This window comes from Tachysurus vachellii, chromosome 12 (assembly GCF_030014155.1).
Source record: "Tachysurus vachellii isolate PV-2020 chromosome 12, HZAU_Pvac_v1, whole genome shotgun sequence".
NCBI lineage: Eukaryota > Metazoa > Chordata > Actinopteri > Siluriformes > Bagridae > Tachysurus > Tachysurus vachellii.
This window is the reverse complement of record NC_083471.1, coordinates 5,809,725-5,836,607: the sequence shown is the minus strand read 5'-3', so window position 1 is coordinate 5,836,607 and position 26,883 is coordinate 5,809,725. Positions and strand designations below refer to the sequence as shown.

General features: G+C 38.4%; 1 protein-coding gene across 1 annotated transcript; it reads left to right on the top strand.

The window, feature by feature from the left end:
- Positions 1 to 1,652: 1,652 nt before the first annotated feature.
- On the top strand, positions 1,653 to 24,488 carry mettl24 (methyltransferase like 24). The gene is made up of 5 exons (XM_060883251.1): positions 1,653 to 2,110; positions 7,619 to 7,717; positions 11,568 to 11,689; positions 17,483 to 17,708; positions 22,715 to 24,488. Exons 1-5 carry the CDS (start codon positions 1,886 to 1,888, stop codon positions 23,033 to 23,035), a joined length of 993 nt encoding a protein of 330 aa, XP_060739234.1. The 5' UTR covers positions 1,653 to 1,885; the 3' UTR covers positions 23,036 to 24,488.
- The last annotated feature ends 2,395 nt before the right edge of the window (positions 24,489 to 26,883 follow it).

Here is a 26,883-nt window from a genome sequence, read left to right as displayed (position 1 = left end):
AATAATGTTTAGGAGATACACCGCATCTCATGGTAGCTTTTTCACGTCAGCACAGTGACTTCCTTATATGGTCATTGTGTCCTGTGCCTGCTAATCTGTTGCCATGACAACTAATTAACCTAACTATTAACTATTTCTTTTAAACGGTTCGTTAAGACACCCGGAGAGTGTGATTATAAAGTATATCCTTTATACAGATGTATACAGTCAAGTGGAATTGTGTAACAAGGAGTTCTGAGCAACTTATAAGCTAAAACCCGGGAGTAACAACATACTGAATGAGCCACGGCTGAGGGACACTTACAGTAGCACATACACATACAACAGGGAAACCTAACGACATAAGTAGAGAGCTGTGATTAATTAGCTGCCATGGCAACAGGCTGCCAGGCACAGGAAACAATAACCATATAAGGAAGGCCGGATTCTGGACTGAGGTGACAAGGCTAGTGCGACAATTGTAGAGTTACGTTGTATCTTCTAAACATTTATTATTATTATTATTATTATTATTATTATTATTATTATTATTATTATTATTATTATTATTATTAATAATAATAATAATAATAATAATAATATAATAATAAAAATATTATTAAGTGTGTAGAATGATCAGAAGATACAACGGATAATAATAATAATAATAATAATAATAATAATAATAATAATAATAATAATAATAATAATAATAATAATAATAAATTAATTAGTAAATAATTAAACATTAATTATTATTATTATTATAAGTGTGTAGAATGTTCAGGTAGTAAAAAAACTTTTATTATTATTATTATTATTATTTAGTTAATTTGTTTGCTGTTGTTTTTTTTCTTCAACCGGAACATAAAGAAAATGGGATGAAGAAATGGGAAGATAAAGCAGAAAATAGAAAGAAGCAAAATAGAAAAACCTCACCATGCTGTGAGTAGTGTATTTTTTAATTGGTTTAATTATTTTAAATTATTTATTGCCAGACATGAAGAGGTATTTGATTGAGTTCTCTGTTTATATCTGGTGATAAATTCTGGAGTTATCATTTTGGTTAAAATAAAAAAAAAAGATAAAGTTGTAAAAAAAAGACTTCCTTTAGGAACTAGATCCATGAGCAATGCCTCAGGATTAAAGAAATTCCTCAGAGTCTCATCTCTATTTATTGGGATAGATAGTGAATGCAAAAGCAACAAATATAGTGTATGTTGTGCTTTGACCTTAGGATCATTGCTCGGTTTGTACTTATTACAACACACTTTTGTGAAGTCTATCATTATAATAATACACATGAGGTTGTAGTGAGGTTCTAATGCTCAGAGTAAACAAGGAAGTTTACTTGTACTGATGACAAAACAAACAACTGAAATGACTTAACTATATTACTTCGGTATTAGAGAGAATAATAAGACTTTGAGTATGTATTCGAGAGATTTGAAATTTGAGCCCTTTTTGGATTTGGAAACTGGTCGAGTGGAGATCAAAGAAGGATGAAGGAAATTACTGCTGCCATCTGGTCTAAACCTTATTGTGCCAACACGGCAGAGGCGACAGATACAGAACACAGAACAGATGATTGCTGACGGAGAGGAGAAGAAGGGGAGGTACCAAAAGTTGAGAGGGAAAGAAGGAGTTCCTGGAGTTCTGAATGGAATCTACACACACACACAATCTCACTCCCACTAATATGACCGTAGATGTTTACACATGGTACACTTTGTAACCAGAGAGCTTTGCTGCTGTGCTTCGACCGGGACGAACAGAAAATGGGATGATGAAACAGAACGAAGATTAAACAGAGAAAAACAACAATTGAAACGCAATGCTCTAAGGAAGTGGAGAGATATGGAGAAGATAAAACGTGGCATGAGAAGAACCGAGGAATACTGAAGGGATGAACAGGTGTGTGCTCGCTCGTGTGTGTGTCCTCCTCTCCATCCTGTGCCTTGTTGCTCATTTGTATTTGGAGCTTCAGGGATTTCATGTGAAGAGCTGGAGAACACTTATCTCTACTAAAGAACCTCAAATGCACACCAGGACACAGGCAGTTTCTGAGGAAAGGAAAAGATTGAGCGACTCGATGTCTACGTGCTACCCGACTGCCAGACATTACAGAAAGGTGAGTGTGTGTTTGCTTTGTGTAGAAGAGCTTTCGGGCGTGAAAGCTACATGCTGAGTGTGCAGCTCCAGGGTTCAGTCCTAAACCCTTAAGAGTTTTAAAGAGTTTTGTATGTTCCTGTGTCTGCGTGGGTTTATTCCAGGTTCTCCCGTTTCCTCCCACCTTCTAAAAACAGCTGTGACTGAGTGAGTGTGCGTGTACATGGTGCTCTTTGATGGACGAGGGTTAATTCTACCTTTACACCCAGTTTTCCTGGGAACGTCTCCAGATCCAAGCATTTACTGAAAATGAAAAAAGCAATTCCACCGGAGCAACGCTCCTAAATCAAAGCACAGGATGATGACTGATGAGAAAATCTTAACAGACGTCATCATAAGTGCTGAATCCTGGAGGTGTTCTCAGTGTTCTACAGATTGGGTTAGTGTAATAGATGCTTGTAGCGGGATTCATAAACTGTTCACACTGGTAACCCATCCACCTAAGAACTTCATGTGAGATTCCTCAAATTCAATTTATGTTTCAAACCACATTCAGTTCCTTTGGATTTCATATCAATATATAAAAAGTCACAAATGCTTTACTTACACCTTTTGCTTAAATGTTAGCACTTTTTTTTGTTGTCTCATCAGCTTTCGGTTTTAGTATTTCCTCTTGGCTGGAGAAATTAAAATGAATTTTAATAGCGATGTTATTCAATTATTATTTTTTTTTTACATTACTAAAGTGCAGCCCCAAGTTGTTGCTCTTTTCCATTATTTTGTGTATCTGTGTGTCGTACAAACTGGTAAATTTAATCGCTGTCACAAAATGGAGGCCAGAAATAAAATCCAACTCACAATGCGATAATCTAAGCGCTCCCTCAGAGAAAGCGTCATCTGAGTGTAGAAACGTCTTCGATTAGAGGGTAGAAGCGATTATTGCATCGTATCATATTATTAGATATCATCTGCATATTATTTAAGAAAGTGATCTGAAGGTTGAATTGAGAAGGTTTTCTTAGTGTGTTTATTCATTTCGAAACTTAATCGTTTAGATTTTTTGAGATGAGAATGTAACTTTGATGTGAGGGTTTTTGATAAATGTCCCACACTCACACACACACATCATGCTCTGCTATCTCTCACACGAATGAACGTCACACATACTCTTGACTGAGCACAACGGTTATTTTGTCTTATCACTGAATATTCTATTGTCATTATTTTCTCTTTCCAGCTAGATTTTCACCAGACCAAATAAAAGCCCTTATTTTCTTCCGGCCTCTTATATAAGCAGCAACAAAAGGCCCATACAGAGCAGCATGCCATGTATCTGTTCTCTTTACATCGTTCATTTTTCACTGAACCCCATACAGCATTTTCTTTTATTATTATTATTTAACTTTCTTTTACGATTAACCTGCAAAATAATATAAAACATGATTCTTTAACTATGAAACCACTGATGTTCCTATCCTACTACTACTGGTTGCCATAGTGATACTGTCTTCACTTACGTTGCTAGTCGTTGCACTGAGTCACTTCATATTAGCATAAAGTTAAACTTTATTAAACTCAATGTTGCTGGTCACGCCAACATCTAGTGGCTGGAGCTCACCGGAAGTCAGAAGTCACTCCCTAATACCGCTTCACTTCCCCACATCTGTTTGTTCGGTTAGAGAAATATGGCTGAAATTGACAAGTGCCCAGCACAACCAAACAAAAAAGAAAATAAATCCAGAACAAACTTATTACAAGTCATTGATTAATAGTGAAACGGACAAAGCTGAAGACAGAATTTGAGAACTAGTGCACAGGTACACAGTTGTTTAGAATTACAAATAAATAAAGAATGCAAACAGCTAAACCATGTAGCTAACAATACTAACATTGAACTCGGCAGTGCTAATAGCACTACTAGCTACTAGCAGCTAGCACTGCTCAACTGGTTCCACCATCTCTCAGGGTAAGATGTAGGTATACAGCAAGACTATTTTCTGTTCTTGCACCGAGGTGGTGTAATGAACTTCCCCTAGATGTCCGTACAGCTGCGTCACTAGTTATCGTCAAACGACGGGTGAAGACCTATCTCTACCTGAATCACTTAAACTAGCACTTTTTTCCCTGTTTGTTTTATGTGTATATTTGAAAAATAAGTGCTTTAGGTAGATGGTATCCGAAGTCTGTAACCTAGTTAACCAGTGTTAATGTATTTATCGATACACACTTTTGTACGTAGCCTTAAATAAACTTGAATTTTTACTGCTAGCTCTACCCTGCTAAAGACCGCTGTTGGTTAAATTAATATACAAAATCTTATTAATATCTTATAAATTATCCTAACAATCTTTATAGTATTGATTTGAACTGCAATATGAACAGAATTAGATTCTAAGCAGAAGTACACACATTTACTGACATCTGAGAATTTGAACGTTGCTAGTAAATGACTTTAAGCATCTGGACCACACACACACACAAAAGCAGTGTGTAATGAGAGTGCATGCACATAGCTGACCTCCAGTATAAAATATGCCTACTATAAACAAGAAGAGCTAAACAAAACGGCTTAAATAATGCAGCATGAAGGAGATAAGAATGTACACAGGGGTTGGGCGAGTACTTTGCATTCTCCTGTTCCTCTGTTGTGTGTGACTTTGGCACAATCCCTTATCCAGAGTGACTTACATTTATCTCAGTTATACAGTTTAGCAATTGAGGCGTAAGGGCCTTGCTCGGGGGCCCTGGAGTGGTGGCCTGTGTGTGTGTGTGTGTGTGTATGAGTGTGTTTGTTTTGGGGGAAGAGGGTAGTATTAGTGTATGAGTTTGACACCTTGGAGATGCAGAACTTTAATGTTGAGTTCTATGAGTACTGATGCATTATTCAAAAGTATGTACACCCCTGACCGTCACATCCATATGTGGTTCTTCACCAAACTAGTGCCATAAAGTCATAATTATACAGGACGTCTTAATACACTGAAGTGTTACAAACACCCCTTCAATAGAGGCTTAAACCTGTTCCAATATGACAATGCAGCTGAGTTTCATGGTGACTTGGTTTGAAATAACTTGAGCGTTCTGCCTGTCCTCAACTCAGATTTAAACTTAGACAGAGTCTTGGTCTTGAGACCAGGGTCTTGGCTAGGGTAGACCCAAAATGAACACTAATCCAGACTGATGTGAGTTCTATGTAGATTAACACAACAGAGGTCCTTATAAGCAAAATCGTTTAGGACGTACATCAATAGAGATTGCATATCTTGCACAATTAAGCCCTGAATTAAAACCGATCGAACCTGTGAGTCCTGCAGGCCAAATCAGTTCCATATGTTCATGTGAGAATGACTCATGAATCACTTATACCATAAAGTGCTCCTAAACCTATGTCAGATTAGATTCTTTAATAAAACATCATCCTAATCCTGTATGTTAGTTCTGTGAGCTTTCCCTTTGAGCTGAGAGCGAGACACTGAGCGGATTTCATGCTTAGAAATATAAGAAATAATTCTCTTAATATTAACTGGTATTAAAGATTTGAGTGACTCTCATGGATAATAATACTGCAAAAAAATTGGGTTGGGGATTTGTGCCTGTTCTTGCTGTGATTCAGGGGTTTCCTCTGGTTACCTCTGACAGTCCAAAGACATGGTATAAGTCACTAGCATCTCTAAACTGTCTATTTTTTTTTTTTATACAACATATAGTTTCATGTTTTGCTCACTAAACAGTGCACAGTATCTCAGTTCACACTGTTCCATTGGCCATGTCTAAAGCCGTGCAAGATTTAATTTCTTTTCTTCCTGGCATGCAGCACAGGGATGACAGATATGGCACAAATGCAGCAGAGATCATTTTGTTCATCAGCTTAATGCTGTAATCGTGACTTTAGATAGCGAACAGCACGGGCAAGCATGGGCAAGGTGAAGAGGAGAAAAGGTGGGGATCTGTGTGTGATCTTTTAGCTCCGGGGGCTTTTAGCTCACACATACACAGGAAATTGCACAGACTGGCTTTAGATTTTGTATATCTGTTGCATGCACTGGTTGATGGGAAAACTTTCACGCTTTGGAATTTGCATGACTCAAAGCCATATATATGTTATATTTGTCACCTTAAAAATTTGTATTCTGCTATATGACCCATAAAAACATTTTATTCATAAACATAAGGACATTTCATGTGCATGCAAGCGAAGAAAAAAGGACGGTCCTTTATACAGTGTGGAGAACAATTATGAATGATTCAATCCACAGAAATAAAGTTTATCCAGCATCACAGTGGTGTTTTTTCCACTATGTAGCTCACTTGCTCTTAATACTTTTAATGCTCCTAATCCAACAAATGCTCCAAAACACATAAACACATCTCAAAATAAAGTCTCTAACAAGACTACAACAAGATCTACTTTTAAAAAAAAAACACAAATAACAACAACAACAACCCTGGTGTTGTTACAGTAGGTGAATTACCATATATTGAATGTTTTGATAACATAATTAAAGTTTTACCTTTTGTATTATTTTCTACAGTATATTAAAATAAAATATTCATAAAAAATTAAAAATGAAGCAAATATTTGTGCTAGACAAGATAACTGTGAATGTTTTGTCTATCTTCTGGTTAAAAATGCTAATTAGTCAGGGGCGGGTTACATTTACAACAAGCACAGTTTTCCCGAGAAGCTTAACTTTGTACATGTTAGCGGTTGAGGGTCAAGCGCCATGCTCAAGGGCCCAGGTATGGCAGAGAAGTGGAATTTGAGCTCACAACCTTCTGATCTCAAGCCCAACAACTTATGTGACTGTTTCATGCACATTTAAATAAATGGTGCTACACAAAACCAGGTTACTATTCACATAGATCTCTCTCTCTCTCCCTCTCTCTCTCTCTCTCTCTCTCTCTCTCTCACACACACACACACACATACACACACATACACACCACTCTCACAAAACACATTTGTATCACAGATTATTAGTGCAATCATTTAAAATATAGAGTAAGAGAAATTGTGTGTCAGGAGAGGTGTTAGAAAAATGACTGCATCAGAAAGGGGGGTCACAGTCAGTGTGTGCATCAATTCAGAATCTTATGATACAAATTACAAACATTCTTCTGCTCACATACTAGAATGAGCTCATTTCCAAGTTCCCAGGAATATAAATGGGACTTAAATAAACTGCTGGAAAGATGAATATTAAATGAAATTCTTCAGATATATCAGTTTGTGTGTGTGTATGTGCGTGTGTACAGTACGTGTGTGTGTGTGAGAGAGAGAATATATATATATATATATATATATATATATATATATATATATATATATATATATATATATATATATATATATATAATTTTATTTTTCTATTCCCTGTATTTCTGTCAAACAATCTGGATTTACATTAACCGAGCTGTTGTTGAGAAGGATACCAGTTAAACCTATTGTCTCTATTTAAGCATTCTCTCTCTGTCTGTGTGTGTGTGTGTGTGTGTGTGTGTGTGTGTGTGTGTGTGTGTGTGTGTGTAGTCTCTCAGGTGGAAGATAAAGCTGCAGCCATGGGCAAGTGAGAGTCACAGCCTGGAAGATGAGGCATTCAGGTTTCTCAAGTACATTACGACACCACAGGTAAACCCACACACTTGCTTTTATTATAGGAACATAAATGATAGTATAAAGGACATAAATCCAGGGCCTATTTTGAATCTTGTGCGCACTGGAACAGTTTGCTTTGTACAGTAGGATCCTAAGGATGTAAATGAGGTGGCAAATGTGTAGGCGACAAAAGAAGTGGAAGTGAGGCAGAAGGCTGTTGGTGGTCTATAAAGATTGCAAGTGAAGAAGAAAATCTGCATTTGAAGAGAGGACTGATATTTGCAAAAAACCACCTACTAAGGTTTGGCACAACTTGATCATACAGTCTGTATCCCAACTGAATACAAATACATTATTCAGCTTGATCTGATAATGTTCTAAACTATATAAATATAAATACAGAACCAGAATTGTAGATGAAGGATTGGCTATTGTTTTTATTGTTTGTTTTTTTATTAAACACTTAATACTAGACCAACAATTTCAGACACAGGAAAAAGTAGATCCATGTTTCTTATTTTCTCCGTCGTTTCATAGAAGAACGAGTTAGCATTGCTGCGCATTTCTGACTTTCGACACCGGACCTGGCAACCCTGCACGTGGAATAAATGGCAATTTTATTAATGCTAAGTAGTTCAGAGATGCGCCATTTACTTCAGTTTAGTTTAGTTAGCGACACTAAACACTGCTTTCTGAGCTGTTTTTGTCATATTTCTGTACAAACAATAAAATATATGTATTTATAAAGCCGCTGCTTTTTTAAAGCGCTAAACACAGGGAAGATATAAAAAGCAAGAAATAGCAATATAGTTAACTATCAGCTAACAGCTAGGCTAATGACTAGGCTAATTAACACAGCTACAGGTTAGTTACATCAATAGTACGGTAGCTATTCGACAAAAACGTCTGACCTCTGTCTAGGACGATCCTCAACCCTGTCATGTCAAAATGGCCACAAAAATACCACATTACATTTAATTAAGATCAACAAACCTAGACACATTAGGTATACCTATATAGCTATACCTATAGAATTAACTAGTTTGTCGATTTGAGAATAAACTCACAATCACTAAAGTAATCTAGCTAGCATGTTGCTAACAAAAATATGGAGGCATTCATGCTTATTTAGTTCAGACATTGCACTTTAATTGCATATAAATTGATTCTTATGTTAAGGAAACTTCTATTTTTTCACATATACATTACAGCACAGAATTTTCATTTTTATTTTTTTGTCCCAGCTTGCTAGGAAGTTCTGAGCACATGTCAGCCATGATGCAGCGTCCATTAAGCAGGGAGGCTTGCTTAAGGGCCCAACCGCCATAGTTTGGCGGCGCTGAGTCTCAAATCCCACCCTCCCCATTAACATCCTACAGCCATAACTGTTTAAGCCACCACCGATCCTTAAGCCGGCCTGGAAGATGTGGATAACGATCCCGATACCCCTCGCACTTTAAGCTAAACGCTAGGTAGCATGAAATGCCAAAGGTTAAGCAGAATGCTAGGCTAATGAAAGCTAAAAATAAGGGAATGTGCAACACAATAGCAATAAGCACACAGAGGCACTGAGAGGTAGATTGTAGGTTTCAGTCCTGATAATGAGCTGTGGAACAAGCAGCAGGTGTTAGAAATCACTAGAGGCAGCACACTGGGGATGTGCTAAAGGAGCCGTGACACTTCTTAATACTGTCATTAAAACTAAATGAACATAAGGGAGATATAATGAATTAATTCTTAATAAAAACCTCTCTGATATGTGATTTGAGCTTGGAATTGGGTGCAATTTAATGGCCTCAGCTATCATCCTGACCATGACTTTGCATTCAAATCTCAGGCTAGATTAAATGAGTAGATAATCGTTTTAGATGTGAAAGTCCTATAACTTTGATCAGATATAATCTGACGTAACGGGATTGAATAGTGAATAAACACCCAAACATCTTACTATCCTAGTAAGGAGCTTCCACTGATATAATTAATAATGCATCTAATTCAGTGAATTTATCCAAAAGGCTACGAATAACGGCAGATTTTCTCATGCCAAATGTTCCCACGACATCATTCTTACACGAAGATGGAACTGGAAGATGGATTTTTAATATTTTATTTAATTTAAGCTGTTATTTCTCTCTCTCTCTCTCTCTCTCTCTCTCTCTCTCTCTCTCTCTCTCTTTCTCTCTCTCTCTCTCTCTCATACACACACACACACGATAAGGAGTTGAACTGAATACCTACCACAATATCACAGCAGGACTATAAAGAGTCATGACAGGCCTATAAATTGCCAACTACCTTCTTTCTCTCTCTCTCTCTCTCTCTCTCTCTCTCTCTCTCTCTCTCTCTCTCTCACTCTCTCTCACTCTCTCTCAGCACGCACTCACTGTTGACAGAACAAACTTGGCAGTGAGTCTTGTGCACTGCAGCTGCAGGTGATGAATGAACCCACTTATCTCTTTCCTCTCTTCAGAAGCCAGTATCAGCTTAAACCTTCTCACAGTAACATCTTATTCAGTTACTTTCCTTTGCAAAATTAGTGGATGACTGCCAAACAAAACGAAATAAAACAAAACAATACAGATAATACAATACAATACAATAATCTGATAAGCATGTTTACATGCACTTAAATAATATGATAATGCTGAGAAGTCCAAGTCTGCGTGAGGTGTTCGGTGAGGCTTTCTCACAAAATACATGGTCCTTCTGTACAGTCACTTTAATATATTGTTTAATTGTTACTGTAAAATAATTTCCTCTTTATTGGGCTACAATGTGACTTTCAGTGTGAACACATTAGTTAAACTATTTATACATCAAAATAGGCTGCTCTCTTCACCACCATATATCTATACGAATATCTTTCGGAAGGCTGTTGTTATCATCACCTAAGATGCAGTTCTGAATGTGTGATGTGAAGGGGAGAAAAGGAAGCTGTTAAAGATGTTGATTACGGAGAGAATCGGGAGATAAAATGTACCAAGTGAAGGTGAGATTATATTTTAAGCAACGAAATGAGTTTAAAATAAAAGCAACAAAATAGTCGTTAACTGCAAGCTAATCAAGCTTTTCAACCTTATTTATAGTGACGTTGCAAACATCTTGTCCTTATCTACTCTCGGTCTGTTACACTAGTTCATTTACTGCTTTTTAGTCTTATATAAATTTGTTAACTCTTAATTTGTGTATTTTTTTAAATCCTCTGTACTTCCTTGGCTATTTTTTTGTGCTGCAATTTCCTAGCCTTCATTATTCACATTTTCAAGTTATTTTCTTGGAACAGCGGTGTCCAATCTTATCCAGAAAGGGCCGGTGTGGGTGCAGGTTTTCATTCCAACCAAGCAGACGCCACACCACAGAGTTTTAGAGTCTACTAAGAGTCTACTAGTTGGGATGAAATGGACCTTTCCGGATAAGATTGGACAGATTGCCATAGAGCATCATCTCTAACACACATGGACCTTATTCCCCTGTCACACAGGGGCAGTAAGCAATCAGTGTAAAGCTGCAAATCACATATTGTTCAATTATAATTATTTGTCTTGGATCGCAGAGTGAAGCTGTCTCAGAGCTCTAGGATCCCTGTATTCACTTGTCCTTATGTTCATATGGGGTTCTCTGGGTTCTCTGGTTTCTTCCAATCTCCTAAAAAACATACTGATAGTATGAAGGTGTGTGTGGTGTTCTGGAGATGCATCCCATTTAGGGTGTATTCTCTTTTTGTGCCATGTGTTCCACTGGATCCACTGTGACCCTGAGCATATGGACGGCTTCATACGGAGGCATCAAATATTGTATTTCGTTACACCATGTCAATAAATGTGTAATGAAAAAATAATAAAATGTGAATATTGTGTGTTTGTGTGTATTTTGTAATGTACAGGTGTCCTGTAGAAATCCTGCAAACAGTCTGCCAGCTCAGGGATCATGGACGTTATGTTTGGATAACAGATTCAACTTGGCCCGAAGCATCAACACCAAACACTGCCGAGTCTACTCACTCGGGTGCGTTTCAATGTCTTTCCCTTTCACACACACAAACTAACCACACAATATCAGCGAGGTAAGAATTACAGGAAGACAATAAATGCAAATTGTCAATCATCTCCATTGAGTTTTTGCACTTTTTTAGCAAGAAATAACATTAATGGAAGTTTGCAGGTAATTAATGATATTTCAAGCAAAAGTAAATAAAAGGATTCTTATATTTGGTCCCCACTAAGATATAAAAACACCACACATTTCTCACAAGGTTGTCTCTGTGGTGAAGGTTGTTCCTGGATTATTTCCAGCGATGCTGGATATCTTGTCATCTCGGCTCCGTCTAATTCCCTGACTACTGTCTCAGCACATTTTTATATAAGTATTAGCCCTCTTCTCTCTCTCTCTCTCTCTCTCTCTCTCTCTCTCTCTCTCTCTCTCTCTCTCTCTCTCTCTGTATAGTCTGTTAAATATGTGTGCAGCTGTACGCTAATAACCCATATATTTGGCTCTTGCTGTAATCAAGTCAAACTATACTGTAACACATGTTTATGGAAAAGTCACTGTTTATAGACACCTTGGTCTATTTTATATACTTCTTTTTATAAACTTCACCAACTGCATGGTCTTGAAAGTACTTTTAAAAGTGCCAAGGATTGTCTGGATTCAAAGTGGAGAGCTTTAGCCTTACATCAAGTTCCACATGGTTATAGTTCCTCCTCTTTCTTTGTTCAGTGAAAATTTGAAGCGATCTGCAGGGAGGAATTAGTGTTAAGTCTGTAATGAACTCAGAAATGATGCTGATCTGTTAGTTCCACTGGAGCTCTTGGTTACACAATTCCACTCACAAAAGGACATTATTAATTATTTTAATTATTAATTAAAATTGACATTATTTCCTGTTCAGTGTCACCCAAATGAGGATGAGGTTCCCTTCTGAGTCTGGTTCCTCTCAAGGTTTCTTTATCATATCATAGGGAGTTTTTCCTCACCACAGTCACCTCAGACTTGATCATTTGAGATAAATGTTAGAGATAAATAGTAACTTAATTTGAAACTTTATACTTTTTATTCTGTTTCTATGCTTCTGTAAAGCTTCTTTGAGACAAGCGGAACACTAATACCGAACACTAATAAACTCCATTCTCTTCCTCTCGTAACTCTTTGCAGGGTGGGAGGAGAGGATAAACAATTAGAGAACAAAATAAATTGAATTGAATTGTACAGTTTAGGGAGGCACGGTGGCTTAGTGGTTAGCACGTTCGCCTCACACCTCCAGGGTTGGGGGTTCGATTCCCGCCTCCGCCTTGTGTGTGTGGAGTTTGCATGTTCTCCCCGTGCCTCTGGGGTTTCCTCCAGGTACTCGGGTTTCCTCCCCCGGTCCAAAGACATGCATGGTAGGTTGATTGGCACCTCTGGAAAATTGTCCGTAGTGTGTGATTGCGTGAGTGAAGGAGAGTGTGTATGTGCCCTGTGATGGGTTGGCACTCCGTCCAGGGTGTATCCTGCCTTGATGCCCAATGACGCCTGAGGCACAGGCTCCCTGTGACCCGAGGTAGTTCGGATAAGCGGTAGAAAATGAATGAATGAATGAATGAATGAATGAATGAATGTACAGTTTAGAACTCATGCTCTCGCCCTCGGCTCTGTCTGTCACATTCTTACTGGGATTTTCAGTTTCACGTTCTTAATCCAACGATCCATAATCTCACCTGTTTTATCCTTGTGTTATAGAAATGTATTATACAGGTACTGTTTTGAGCTAATTATAACTTTACATGCTAGCCACACATCTGGACCAAACAAAAGTATTATACACCTGTGCTTTACTTTTCAGTTGAAGTCAGGCACAAGAAACACAATCTCACAATTTAATCTGAACACAATTAGTTACAGATCACAGTAACTGTGGAGCAGAGCAGGGCCCATGCTGGGTGGACACAGAAAAGTATGTATTTTAGTGAGTTATCTCTTATTTTAGTGACCAAAGTTAAATTTAATTACATTTTATTTGTATAGCACTTGCACAATGTTACAGAAATTTATACATAAACCTAATGATCACACCAGAGACTACAGTGGTGAGGAATAAACTCCCCAAACTGACATGAGAAAAAACCTTAAGAAGAACAGTAAAAAGTACAATTGTGTAACTAGAAATTCATTCTAGATTCAACATGAAGTTTAGCTGTTACTGATGGAGCAAAACTGCAGTACAAAGCCATCTTCGTGGTTTCTAAGTGGCACCATCCACCATCTCCAGGCTGTCCATGTCGAGACGTCCTCGTCCTCAAAGGCATAAAGAGGCTTCTAAGTGATGAGACTCCAGCAAGAAGTAGGACATCAGGATTGATCAGGCAGGTCCGGAGAGCAGAAGGGGTCAGGATCACTGAGATATTAGGGGTAGCATGTGTAGCTTGAAAGAGATAAAGAGAGAGAATGAGAGAGAAAGAGATCCTTGAATTTGAGTTCAAACCAGATTTCAGAATAATCAGACAACCATGTATTGACATGCCTTTTAGACAGGCACTGTCTTCACCACCATTCTCATCAAAACACTAATATCTTCCATCCCTCCAGGGCAGATTCAGAGATGTGTTGTTTCTATGCCAAGGTGCATGTTGCTAGGTGCTCATCACATTCTTAAGACACTGTAGTGACACAGAGCTGTGAGGGGCCGAATACAGACATGCCAGGGTAGAGCAAAAAGTGCAAAAAGAACATCGCTTAATCCTGTCTCCGAGACGTCTGTTTGGACGATGAAGGGGAGGTTGCCATCAGAGTTATGTAGGACGGGGAACTGGTAAGCACCTTTTTTGAAGCCTTGGAATTCCTTCATCCCACCTAGTCCACCTGGCACTTCTTGGTGAGGTAGGAACGCTAGAGAGAAGATAGAGCCAAAGCACATAAGCACCTATAGGGCTTTAGTCTCACCACCACATCCAGAGGGGTGTTGATATGATGGTGAACCAGATTCTCTGGTTGGAAGAGAGCATGTCTGTTCAACAACTCCATAATTTTTTTGGTTTTGGGCATGAGTGAGATTGTCCCTTCGTAATGGTCAGGGATCCACATACTGTTCTTTTGGCCATATTGTGTCTTACTTTGGTTGCCACTATGCAGATGTGCCTCAGATATCCCCAGTGGTGTGTTCTTACCCCTGATCTCCTGCACCAATTCCAATCACTTCTATACCGACAGTATAAACATTGCTCTGATGCGGAGCTTATTTAATATTGATTAATTAATATTATTTAATATTTAATATCGGAACTTATTTTATTTATTGGTAGAATACTACAGAACTTTTGAAGTAAAGCAGTTCCTTTCATTTTTTGTCTTCAGACCCTTCAAGGCTCTTTGCATTTTTCCAAAAGCTTTTTAAAAAGAGAGAAAGAGGAAAAGATAAAAGAAAAACTAGTAACTCTAGTAAAAGTAACTCTTTTTCATGCATCATACCACCTAGTCGGTGATTATTATTCTACAACAGCATGCCATGAAGTGTTTTATTCCATAGAAAATGACTGATTTACATGAAACCTGCCATCCAGTGGTGTTATTTACTCATTACTCATTTTAAATATCTTTGGAATCTCTGGAAAATTGTCCCTAGTGTGTGATTGTGTGAGTGAATGAGAGTGTGTGTGTGCCCTGCGATGGGTTGGCACTCCGTCCAGGGTGTATCCTGCCTTGATGCCCAACGATGCCTGAGATAGGCACAGGCTCCCCGTGACCCGAAGTAGTTCGGATAAGCGGTAGAAGATGAATGAATGTTTCCCTTAACACATGATTTGTTTGGGTTCTGTGGGTTGTATTGTTTCTCATTTTTTAGTACATGATTTTATCAACTGAAATTAGAACAGATTAAAAGCCTATATTTAATTTCTCATGCACTAATTTGTAAAACCGTTGAATATATTTTTCTGTGCGCTTAAATCTGGTCCCAGCTGTTTGAGCCGTTTTGCAGAAGCCGATCGATTCCTCATGAGGTAAATGGGTGGGGATTATACAGCAATTATACACATTTATGACTTTCTTTGTAAGAAATCCAACACATTCGGCACTGCTCGCTACATTTCCCATCCATTTTACATGAGAATGAGTTGGAGAGATGGAGGACCATGGAAGCCACATTGAATTGAAACAGCTCATCAAACAGCAAAGAGGAAATGAATGACTTCGAAAAAAAATTTTATTATTGAGGCTAATGTTTAATTCATAGTCAAAGCATCTCAGGGCAAGTACACATCTAGATAATATCAGTAGTTACCCTACAGCTCTGTTCTGCCTTCCAACACCTCCCAAGCTCCTTGAGCAGAATGTAGAGCAGATTGGAGGGTGTTCAATCCAAAGTTTTTGCCAAAGCGCAGCTGTGTATCTTACTTCTTACTTTAACTTTGTACTTTGTTGCTCTGTTGCCTAATCATGCAATTATCTTACTCTGGGTTATCAATCAAGGTGATCAATCTGTCTTCTTTGCTACTCAGAAGTGCAGTTGGGAGGTTTTAGAAGAACCAGTGCATGTGCATGAATATTGTTGAAACTTGCTTTGTGCTAGAACTTTTTTTTTATTGGTTGCTGCTGCCTGTAAAGCCACAGACGTCTAACTTGATTCACATCGATTCCCTGGAGTCTCATCATCTGAGGATGAGGATGTCTCCACATGAACAGTTCACTGTGGACGTTGCACTTAGAAACCAGGAAGATGGCTTTGGTCTTCATATTAAAACTAGAATAGATTTTATTTTGTCCAAATAGTACACAGTTAAAGGGAAAGGGAAATTAATTATAATCACATTGTCTGGTGTCACCCAGAAGAGGATGAGGTTCCTCATGTCATCTCAGGTGGTTTTTCCTCACCCCCTTATGAGGGATAATTTATAATTTAACCCTCAATGGATTCAATTCTATACAATGTAAACTTAATAGCCTACATGCAATATTATAATCTTCAAAGGTGTAATAATGTGCAGCCTGTAGTCTGTCTGAATTACCAGGGAAAAAAATGCATATGCTTATTATTCTTCCAACCTTTAAGAAGGTCTGTAGAGGTGAGCAGCTTGGTTGTTTCCGTGACAACCAGAACCGCATCTGCTGCAATATCACATGGAACAATTTTGAAATTCTGCGACTATTCTAGGTATAAAATCTCCTGTGAACATAAAGTTGTGTTAAAAGCAAAGCGCCATCTACACTTGTACATTTATAGCATTTAGCAGACACTGTTATCCAGAGTGACTTAAAGATCTGTTTTGAAGTCTCTATATCAATGAGCAAAACCCAGATACTGGTTCACTAGGTCACAGAGTAATAATAACATCAGTCTGTCAATCTCTGTTTTGAGAAAATATACAACAACAAGGTTTTTTTCAGTGCTAGTTTAAGTACTTCAGGAAGGGGCAAATTTTTAGACGTCTTTTGTAGACTCAGCTGTTCGGACAGCTAGGGGGAGTTGGTACCACCACCCAGCTGCCAGAACAGACAAGAGCGTACTGTGATGTGTACCTTCCTTATATCCTGAGAGATGGTGGGACCAGTCGAGCAGCGCTGGAAGATATGAGGAAGCGTGGTGCAATGTGGGTTGTGATAAATGTGTGACTTTACTGCATACAGTACATGAGCTCACAGATGCTCATGGTTGGCTAGTGATGCTGTGATTGACAGGAGAGAAAGAGAGTGCATTCCCTCCCATGATGGTTGTGACAATATCAGGAAACCTGAAATGATTGTCCAAAGTGCTATTCACCAGGTTACAGGACGTTTCTATGAACCGAACACTAATAAACCACATTCTCTTCCTCTCGTAACTCTTTCCAGGGTGGGAGGAGAGGATAAACAATTGGAGAAAATCTTGGCTAAGGCAGGCTGTGAGGTTCACTGTTTTGACCCCAGTATCAGAGAGGCTCACCTGCAGGACTCACGCATGTGGCTTCATCGGCTCTCCATCGATTGGAGGGACCCGAACCCTGCTGTCATGACACAGAGACAGCACAGCAGCACCAAGAAGCTTTCCGCTGTCCTCAACCACTACGGACATAGACAGGTAATGCGCAGAACTATACACATTGCATAAGTGGGACAGTGTATCGTAATAAATTCATGTAAAACAGGTATCAGTGACCTATTTCAGACCTCATTCCTCACGGAATACATTTTAAATTCCAGTAATATGCAAATGACCTCTTTTACCTCAATTTTTAGCACTAAAGTTATGTTAATCATTATATCCAGATATAGCACCTTCCTGATCATGTTTCACACTTGAGGAGAAATATAGGGAACATTACAAAATAGGTAATATTACATTTTAAACAAGAAACCAACATTGTCAATGCTGACTTGGAGCCTTTTTTCTCTTTATGTGTGGTTTTATATCTGTTTAGGATGTAGAGATGATACACGGTTTCATTTATTCCTTGAACAAAAAAAAAATGGATTGAAAACGTCAGACCAAAAAATGACAAGGTGCAGAACTGGCAGCCGATGTAGGTTTTTAATTTGAAAAAGTAGAATTAGTAGTAACCTTGCTACCTCATTTTATATTTATTAACCCTTGTATGTTGTTCATATTTTTGTTACTCAGCCAGTGTTGGTGGGTCTGTTTGACCTGCTGCATTTTTAGGTTTTTAATTCAACACAATCAAAAATTTGATGTTAAAATGCTCTACAGATGTTTACTTCATCCCAGTTACAAGCAATATAAACAGCATATATGGTTAATATTTGCCCTTTAGCTTTATTACATCACAGTTTTTAATTAAAGTGTTACTCGTTTTTTGTTGTTCTCTCACTCATTTTCTACCGCTTATCCGAACTATCTCAGGCGTCAGCGGGCATCAAGGCAAGATATACCCTGGACGGAGTGCCAACCCATCGCAGGGCACACACACACTCTCATTCACTCACGCAATCACACACTACGGACAATTTTCCAGAGATTCCAATCAACCTACCATGCATGTCTTTGGACCGGGGGAGGAAACCGGAGTACCCGGAGGAAACCCCCAAGGCACAGGGAGAAAATGCAAACTCCACACACACAAGGCGGAGGCGGGAATCGAACCCCCAAATCTGGAGGTGTGAGGCAAACGTGCTAACCACTAAGCCACCGTGCCCCTATCGTTTTTTGTTGTTTTTTAATAAAATGTAATAAAAAAAGAAAATCAAATTTAATCAAGTTATGAGTGGAAAAAAAATCAACAAATTTACAAGAAAGCAAAGTTTTTCAAAACTATTCATGTTTATGAACATGGGTCCCACAGACCTGAACAACATACAAGGGTTAAACACTGAAAACATGGATAGTAAAGAGTAAACACTGAAAATGTGAACATTTCAAATGCCTTTCCAGAGGATATGAGGAAACACCAGCTTACTCAGAAGCATTGCTTATATACAGGAAAGTAAAGCAATGATATTCCATATACACCATGCAATTTCCTGGCCTTGATTTAGTGTCTATATTACGGTCAGTGTACAATAAAGTATGGCATCATTATATAATTTAATGTGATCTTATATATCTAATATATACATATATATATTATTGTGCAAAATTTTGTGCAAGGTAAAAAACAGCAGTTAAGTAAATGAAAGATTGTTTGGTGCGGAATAAACAGTAATAAATAAGCATTGAGAATTAACAGCATTGAGAATTAACACCTATCTCAGCATGCCAGGCCCTGAAGGAAAAAGTGTGCGATCCTGACTCTCAACCATCGGAGACAAAACTAAATAAACAGTAATCTTTGGCAAATTGATGTGTTAGAGGAAACTATTCATCTTCGTGGCATGTGGTATTGGTAAACCTACTATCACATTGTGTGTGTGGGGAGATTGTGTTTTCTCCTCCTGCTTCATGGGTTTTTCCCTGGTTCTCTGCTTTCCTCACCTAGTCCAAAAAAATGCTTGTAGACAGACTGTCATCTCTAAATCATCTCTAGTGTTTGTATTGTTGTGTGATTGTGTTTGTGGGTGTGAATGATTGTGCCTTGCCTCTAGGTTGTTCACCAGATTTTGCCACGTTCATCTGGAATAGATTCCACATTCCCTGTGACACTCTGTACGATAAGCACTACAGAGAATTGAAATTAAATGTTTTCCTGTAACCATTTTCTGGTTTAATCCAGAGAATAGCTTCTAACAGTTCTGACTATATTCTCCAGTGTAATGAGGACGTGAGCGCCGCCTTTACTCCGTCTTATCAACCGTCTGAGACCTCAGGCCTGAAATATAACAGTCATCCATCCGCATCCTTCACAAACCGTTTCTGACAGAAAGAAAGATTTCACGCCGTCTTTCTTTCAAAACGATAACAGCTACAGTGATTTATACACCGTATCTTAAGATGCCAGTTTTTTTGGACGCTTTCATTCATCACTCAGCCTCCTCCCTCTGCCACTGCTTCTCGCTGCATGAACAGGAGTGTAATCCTGGCAAATTAAATTCAATGCCTTGAACAGAAGAGCCTACAGGCCAGGCATCATTGTGAAGTCTGTGCCTCATAAGCAGGGATGATTGATTTGTCTTTCATAGACAAGTATGAGGAATACATGCATATTAATGCTGGAAGGTAAAGCTTCCAAAAAATATCTGGTGGACACATGATGTTCCAGTAATTACAAAATTACACTATCATCTTCACTTTGTTAGCATGACTAATTAGATCTGACAGAAATCTACTCCTTAGAGCCTCCTTATTGACACCAGGGTAAAAACCTATTCAGATAAAATCTCTATTACAAACTTGACCTGGCCAGAAAAGCAGCAAAAGACAAAACAGCAATTATAGACAAAACAAGTTACTGTATAGACAAAACAACTAACATAACAATATACAAATAAATATCACAGAAGCAACATCCAACATGGCTGTACTCAAATTTACTTACATGTGCCATCCAGATCGGGGGAACATTGTAGGAATGACATCACTTTCTATTTGGTCCATGACTAACTGATAAAACTGATATAACTAAAAAACGTTCTTATTTTTCAGGCCACTATTAAGTTAAAACTCCTTAACTACTCATTTTCCTGGTTATTTTTTATAATGGCCTTAGTAGCCCATCATATCATTATATTCTACCATTAAAAGATTCAAAAAATGTTTTAATAATCTTGTGTATTAGATCAGAGTGAGTGTCTAATTTGCAAAAAATAGGGAAAACAGACCACATCAGCTAGCCAGTAATGATAAGATGGAGGGCTAAGGTTTTAGTGAAATTATTCCAGTTATTCCACTTAAGTGAAATAAGACCAAGAGGGTGAACAAAGCCATAACATTTAATCGTGAAGCAGAAAAAAGCAGCAGAAAGCCATAAAAATCTAATTGCACTTAAATACTGATTGCCAATAAAACAACACCACGTGACAAAGGATAGCATTTAAAAGCCTTGATGTGCAAATAAATATAGCAGGATTTGAAGGCCAGTTGACTCCAATAATACAAGAAATATCTAATAGCCTGTCTGTCTAAATTTCTTTGAGCAGTTCTAATGACATATTCATTGTGTGATCTGCATAAGGCTCAAACAGAGTTTGTTTTTTTTCCACACAACTTCAGAATCGTGGCTAGTGTGTATTTGATCATCAGCGATATGCAAATGTGTTCTGGCATTGACTCAAGTGCTAGATCACACAGTCAGATGGCACACGTACACAGTTACATAACACTAATAAGTTTCACCTAATGCTCTTAAAACAGGTCACGTTTCAATAAGGAACTCATAAAACATTTAAGCATCACTTCAAATGTTGACCAATTCTGTTGGAAATGCTAAAATCTGTGCAACTCTGCCTTGAGTATAAATTCACAGATATGGAGGTTTGGTTGAAGGGTCTATCTTTGTTGTGCACCTCTTACAGGTTATTATCCGTCATCTCTTTAATTTTCACATCATTTAGATTAGGTCTTCCCTTTTCTTCCTTCTAAATTCTATGCCTCAATGTTTAGATGTTGTGAACTTTCTTTGCTTTACCTCCAATTCAGGCCACCTACACTGTACATTCTAGCATTACGTTATTCTCCTTCAGCCAGCTGACCTACTTTGCATTCTTTGCCCTTATTACCTCTTATTTCTAGCCAGCAATATTTCATTTACCTCCAAGGACAGCATCCATGCTGAACCAGTTTTAAGACTTTTTTCCCAGGAAAACTAGATTGAAACACAAGGTGGAGAAGATGTACTTTTCCAGAGCTCTAGTGAAATATGCAATCTTTCACAGACAGTCAGAAGCCTTTATTTTTATCACATATACATTACAGCACAGTGAAATTCTTTCTACATGTATTCAAACTTCGGAGGCTGGGGTCAGAGCAAAGGGTCAGCCATGATACCATGCCCCAAGAGCAGAGAGGGTCTTAAGGGCCTTTCTCAAGAGGACAACAGTGGCAGCTTTGTGGTGCTGGGGCTTGAACCCCATTCAACAACTCAGAGCCTTAATCACTTAAAACATCACTGCAAAAAGTTATCTATCTATCTATTCATCCATCCATTAATTTATCTAATCCATTCATTCATTCATTCATTCATTCATTCATTCATTCATCCATCTATCTATTTTCTGCAGGACTTATCCTACACAAGGTCACAGGGAACCTGGAGACTATCCCAGGGGTCTTGGGGCACAACTCATCACAGGGCACAATAACACAATAACACAATAAGAATCACACATACATCTCCCTCCTCTGTACATGTCCAAACCATCTCAATACAGTGTCTCTGACCTTGTCCCCAAAACAGCCAACCTGAGCTGTCCCTCTGATGCGCTCGTTCCTAATCCTGTCCATCCTCGTCACTCCTAACGAGAACCTCAACATCCTCATCTCTGCCTCCATCTCTGCCTCCATCTCTGCCTCCATCTCTGCCCTTCCTGGCGAAACCCTCTCTATTTATCCAGGCTTGGGACCAGCACAGAAGTCACTGGCTTGCAACCCCTGTGGCTAGAATAGCTTCTGAAATACTCAAACCAGCTTATCTGACACCAACGACCTCGCCAAGGACAATACATTGTGATGACATTTGTTTACTCTTTCTCTCTTAGGTAGACGTGTTGAAAATGGACATGGAGAGTGCCGAATGGAAAATCTTAGAGAATCTGATCCTGGAAAATGTTTTACCCTCAGTAGGTCTCTTGCTCCTCGAGGTTCACCTGCACTGGGCCGGGTTCGAAGTGAGCGGCAACGAGCCATCCGTAGTGCGCTACTGGTTCAGTCTGCTAAAGGAGCTGGAAAATACACACTTTCACCTGTACCACAGTTACAGAGACGCAGCAAAACCACATCTCTTCCTTCAGAAGAACCTACACAATGCAAGCAGCGCTTACATACTGGGGTGGGTCAACAGGTGCTACTCAGCACGGTGAGATTGTTTGGGATAAATTGATTAAATATATAGAGAAATCAAAGCAATATATTATTTAAAAAAATATTACTTTAATTGCAAGCAGTGTATTTGAATTCTGCATATATCTCAACTGCAAGCTTGTGTACCGTCAGAAGAACATACACATACAGCAAGAAGGAAATAAATTGCAGTGGAGTGGATCAACACAAAGTACTTGATATGATAATTAAAAAGAAATTTTAAAAAAATGACAGCAAGCTCTTCGACCAGAAAAATTACATTTAGCTGACATTTGATTTGAAATACTGCTACAGTCAAATGAAGGCATGTTCACTATTTTCCAGAGAAAATTCCCACTCGAGTGTTTTCTAACAGAGTCTCTGTAATTGATCATCACATATAAAGGAATTTAATACTCCTCATGGTTTTGACTCACTGCCACCGCCAACATTTAGTTTTACAAGCAAAATCTTTATCCACAAACATTAAGCAGATGCTCAGAACGCTCAGGTCTATTACAACTTTTCCACAGTTTGTTGAACTTTTCCACATTTTGTAGGATTACAACCTGGAAATGAAACAGACTTCATGAAATTTTTACCATTTGATTTAAATAACATGTCTAACATTATTTTTTTATTTTAACATGGCCATTTTGCCAGTGTATTTTTACCAATATTTTATTACATATAACGTTTTTACCACACAAAAGGTATATGTACTGTAGTACATATTTTCCCATGAGTTAAAACACTAATACACATTTATAATTAAGACCTTTAATCTTAAATTGGTATTAGCTTTTTAGAATTCAATTAATGCTCACAGGGGGGCACGGTGGCTTAGTGGTTAGCACGTTCGCCTCACACCTCCAGGGTTGGGGGTTCGATTCCCGCCTCCCCCTTGTGTGTGTGGAGTTTGCATTTTCTCCCCGTGCCTTGGGGGTTTCCTCTGGGTACTCCGGTTTCCTCCCCCGGTCCAAAGACATGCATGGTAGGTTGATTGGGATCTCTGGAGCATTGCCCATAGTGTCTGATTGCGTGAGTGAATGAGAGTGTGTGTGTGTGCCCTGCGATGGGTTGGCACTTCATCCAGGGTGTATCCTGCCTTGATGCCCTATGACGCCTGAGATAGGCACAGGCTCCCCGTGACCCGAGGTAGTTCGGATAAGCGGTAGAAAATGAATGAACGAATGAATTAATGCTCACAAGATACAGAGAGGGCTAGGAAATTAATTCAGCTAAAAATGCTCAGAACTGAGGAAAAGAGTATAAACTAGTGACTTAGTCTTAAGGGACAAAACTTTAAATAAATGGACACGTTGGCCCTCTGGTTGTGGCAAAATGTGGAACAACAGCACAGAAGCAACCACAAAACTAAGAACTGTTCAGCCACACTTTAAGGATGATAACATCTAGGGATAAAATTAATGTTAATGTGAAGTTAACTAATACAAATTAATGTGAATTTAATGCCCATGTATAAATGCGTTTTTCTATTTGTAATAAGTAATACTTACAAACTTCCTGGGTAAATTTCACTCATGAAGTTTTGATTGATTGATTTATTGAACCTTTTTTGGGGCACAGTGGATTTCAAGATGTTAATGTCCAAGGAACTTTAAACTGATGTCCTGTTGAGTGCTTGTTTTGTGTAAACTTTGGCTATACTTTTTGTTAAGTGTGTCACAGTTTCCTTGTTGACTTGGTTCATGCTTTTCATGCTGTGGGTATATGTGTGTGAGTCTATTGGGATGTGCTAGCTCATCAATCTTTATGAAGACTGGCATAAATGTTTCTCTTTGTTTAATAAAAATCTCAGTATAAGGACAACTAGGTCTGCTTACTACAGTGGAACTGGCAGCGCGTTGAAGCAGAAAATGCGGCTTGACCTGAGGCAATCTGAAGATGCGCCTGCCCTACAGAGAACGTTCCTTGCCATGGTGCAGGACATTCAGTTGAACTACAGCTAGATTTTTTTCATAAATTCTGGTGTCTTGCATAACACAGAGAAAGGTATGTTTTTCTTACCAGGGGATTGCAGAGTCAAGGCTTATCCCCAGACAGGTAGGTTTTATTTATTGAAATAAGTCTTACTTATTTCATTCACAAGCAGCTCATCAGTTTATTTATGGTATACGTTTATTTATACTTTTGCTGTAAGCTGCAGAAGACAGACTACTGAACAGAAACTATAGGAATGCATGGAAGGTGTCTGTGGTCCTCTCCATAAAAAATACAACAGTTCATTGATGCCTTCTGCTACCTTAATACAGGAACATATCATACCTTATCTCATTGGAGCCCTGCTGTTTAATTTTAATGTATTTGACATGATTTTGGACCTTCATTAAGATGAGGCCAACCCTGTGAGGATCCTGAGGCATCTAGAGATGTACCAGCTTCACTTGGATTCTGCTTCATGAAGTATGCGGACATTCTAAGAGGAGATGCCAACTACATGTGGTCTTTAAGGACAACAACCTCCCAATCAATACACAATTGCTGGACTATATATTTATAATCACACCCTCCATTGTCCCCCAAATGAGGTTGATGTTCTCTTTTGAGTCTGGTTCCTCTCAAGGTTACTTCCCCTTGCATCTAAGGGAGTTTATCCTTGCCACAGTCACCTCAGTCAACTCAGGCTTGTTCACTGGGGATAAAAACAAACAGATTTAAATAAAAGTCTGATATTAATCTTGAATTTTTGTATTATGTTTCTTATGTTATGTAAAGCTGCTTTGAGACAATGTCCATTGTTAAAAGCTTTATACAAATAAATTTTAATTGAACTGATTTTGAATTTGTACTTTGGATACTGGCAAGAAAAGCTAAAGCCAGAGGCCAAACCCAAGATTGTATTTAACCCTGGAAAAGGGTTCTGGCAGATAAAGATTATGAATGTTGGGCTCTTCAAGACTTCATCCAACTTCATAAGACATGGAGCAGCATATTGTTGCTTGCTCCCAATGACTAGGCACTCCAGAACCATTGAGAAGTGATGCTGGTTATACAGAAGGCTGGGCTGCTGTTAGTCCCCAAGAAATACCACATGATGAATCAGGATAGATGCATGGGTTTGACTGCAGTTGAAAACATTTTTTAGCCATTCTTTAGTTTTTTAGCTTCTGGAGAACTGAGAACAAAATACACTAAGAAAAAAAAAACACTAAGGTGAGCTTGTGTTTAATGAATAATTTCTTCACTGAAAATTCACTGAGTGAAAACATTATTCAAGCTATTGGATGCATTGTAAATGGATTAGAAGGAAACTACACTGTCGATGCGCATCTTAGATGATTTGCATCTGAAAGGGCTGTTTATAAAGCTTATTTTAGATCTATTAATTCTCAATGCCACCTGAAAAGGATCAAGGATGAAGGAGACAGAGTTTACTCCTCTGAGTTTATCATTGCCCAGTTTGTCTATCTGGTATCACCTTTACAAAGCTGCTACCATCAGCAGCATAAAATGAAGCAGTAGAAATCAGGCTATAAAAAAATAAATTTTCTTTTTTTTTTATCAGCAATAACACTGCTAATAACACAGTCCCTTTTTCTGTTGGTAGGGGTGTCTGTCACTTGTTTGTCCTACTTCGCTTGTCTCTGATTGGAAATGGCCTTGAGCTTTGTCTCTCCCTGCTGGCACAAACAGCAGTGAAGATTATGCAGAAAATGATGATTATTTTGACCAACAGGGACAACAGCCTTTGAGGTTGAGGTTGGCAGACATTATCACTCCAGCACTACTGGGATAACAAACATAAATACTGGCTTGCCATAGAGCACAATATGAGAGAAGAGTAGTGTCTAATGATTCTTAACATCTAGCTTAAAAAGGTATTATAGCCATATGTCCACAAATG

What these genes read in the sequence shown, in the direction of transcription:
- mettl24 (XM_060883251.1), top strand. Translation starts at nt 1,886, where the DNA reads ATGAACAGGTGTGTGCTCGCTCGTGTGTGTGTCCTCCTCTCCATCCTG. An exon ending in AGTACATTACGACACCACAG is followed by an intron (nt 7,718 to 11,567) that starts GTAAACCCACAC and finishes TGTAATGTACAG; the next exon opens with GTGTCCTGTAGAAATCCTGC. An exon ending in ACCACTACGGACATAGACAG is followed by an intron (nt 17,709 to 22,714) that starts GTAATGCGCAGA and finishes TTTCTCTCTTAG; the next exon opens with GTAGACGTGTTGAAAATGGA.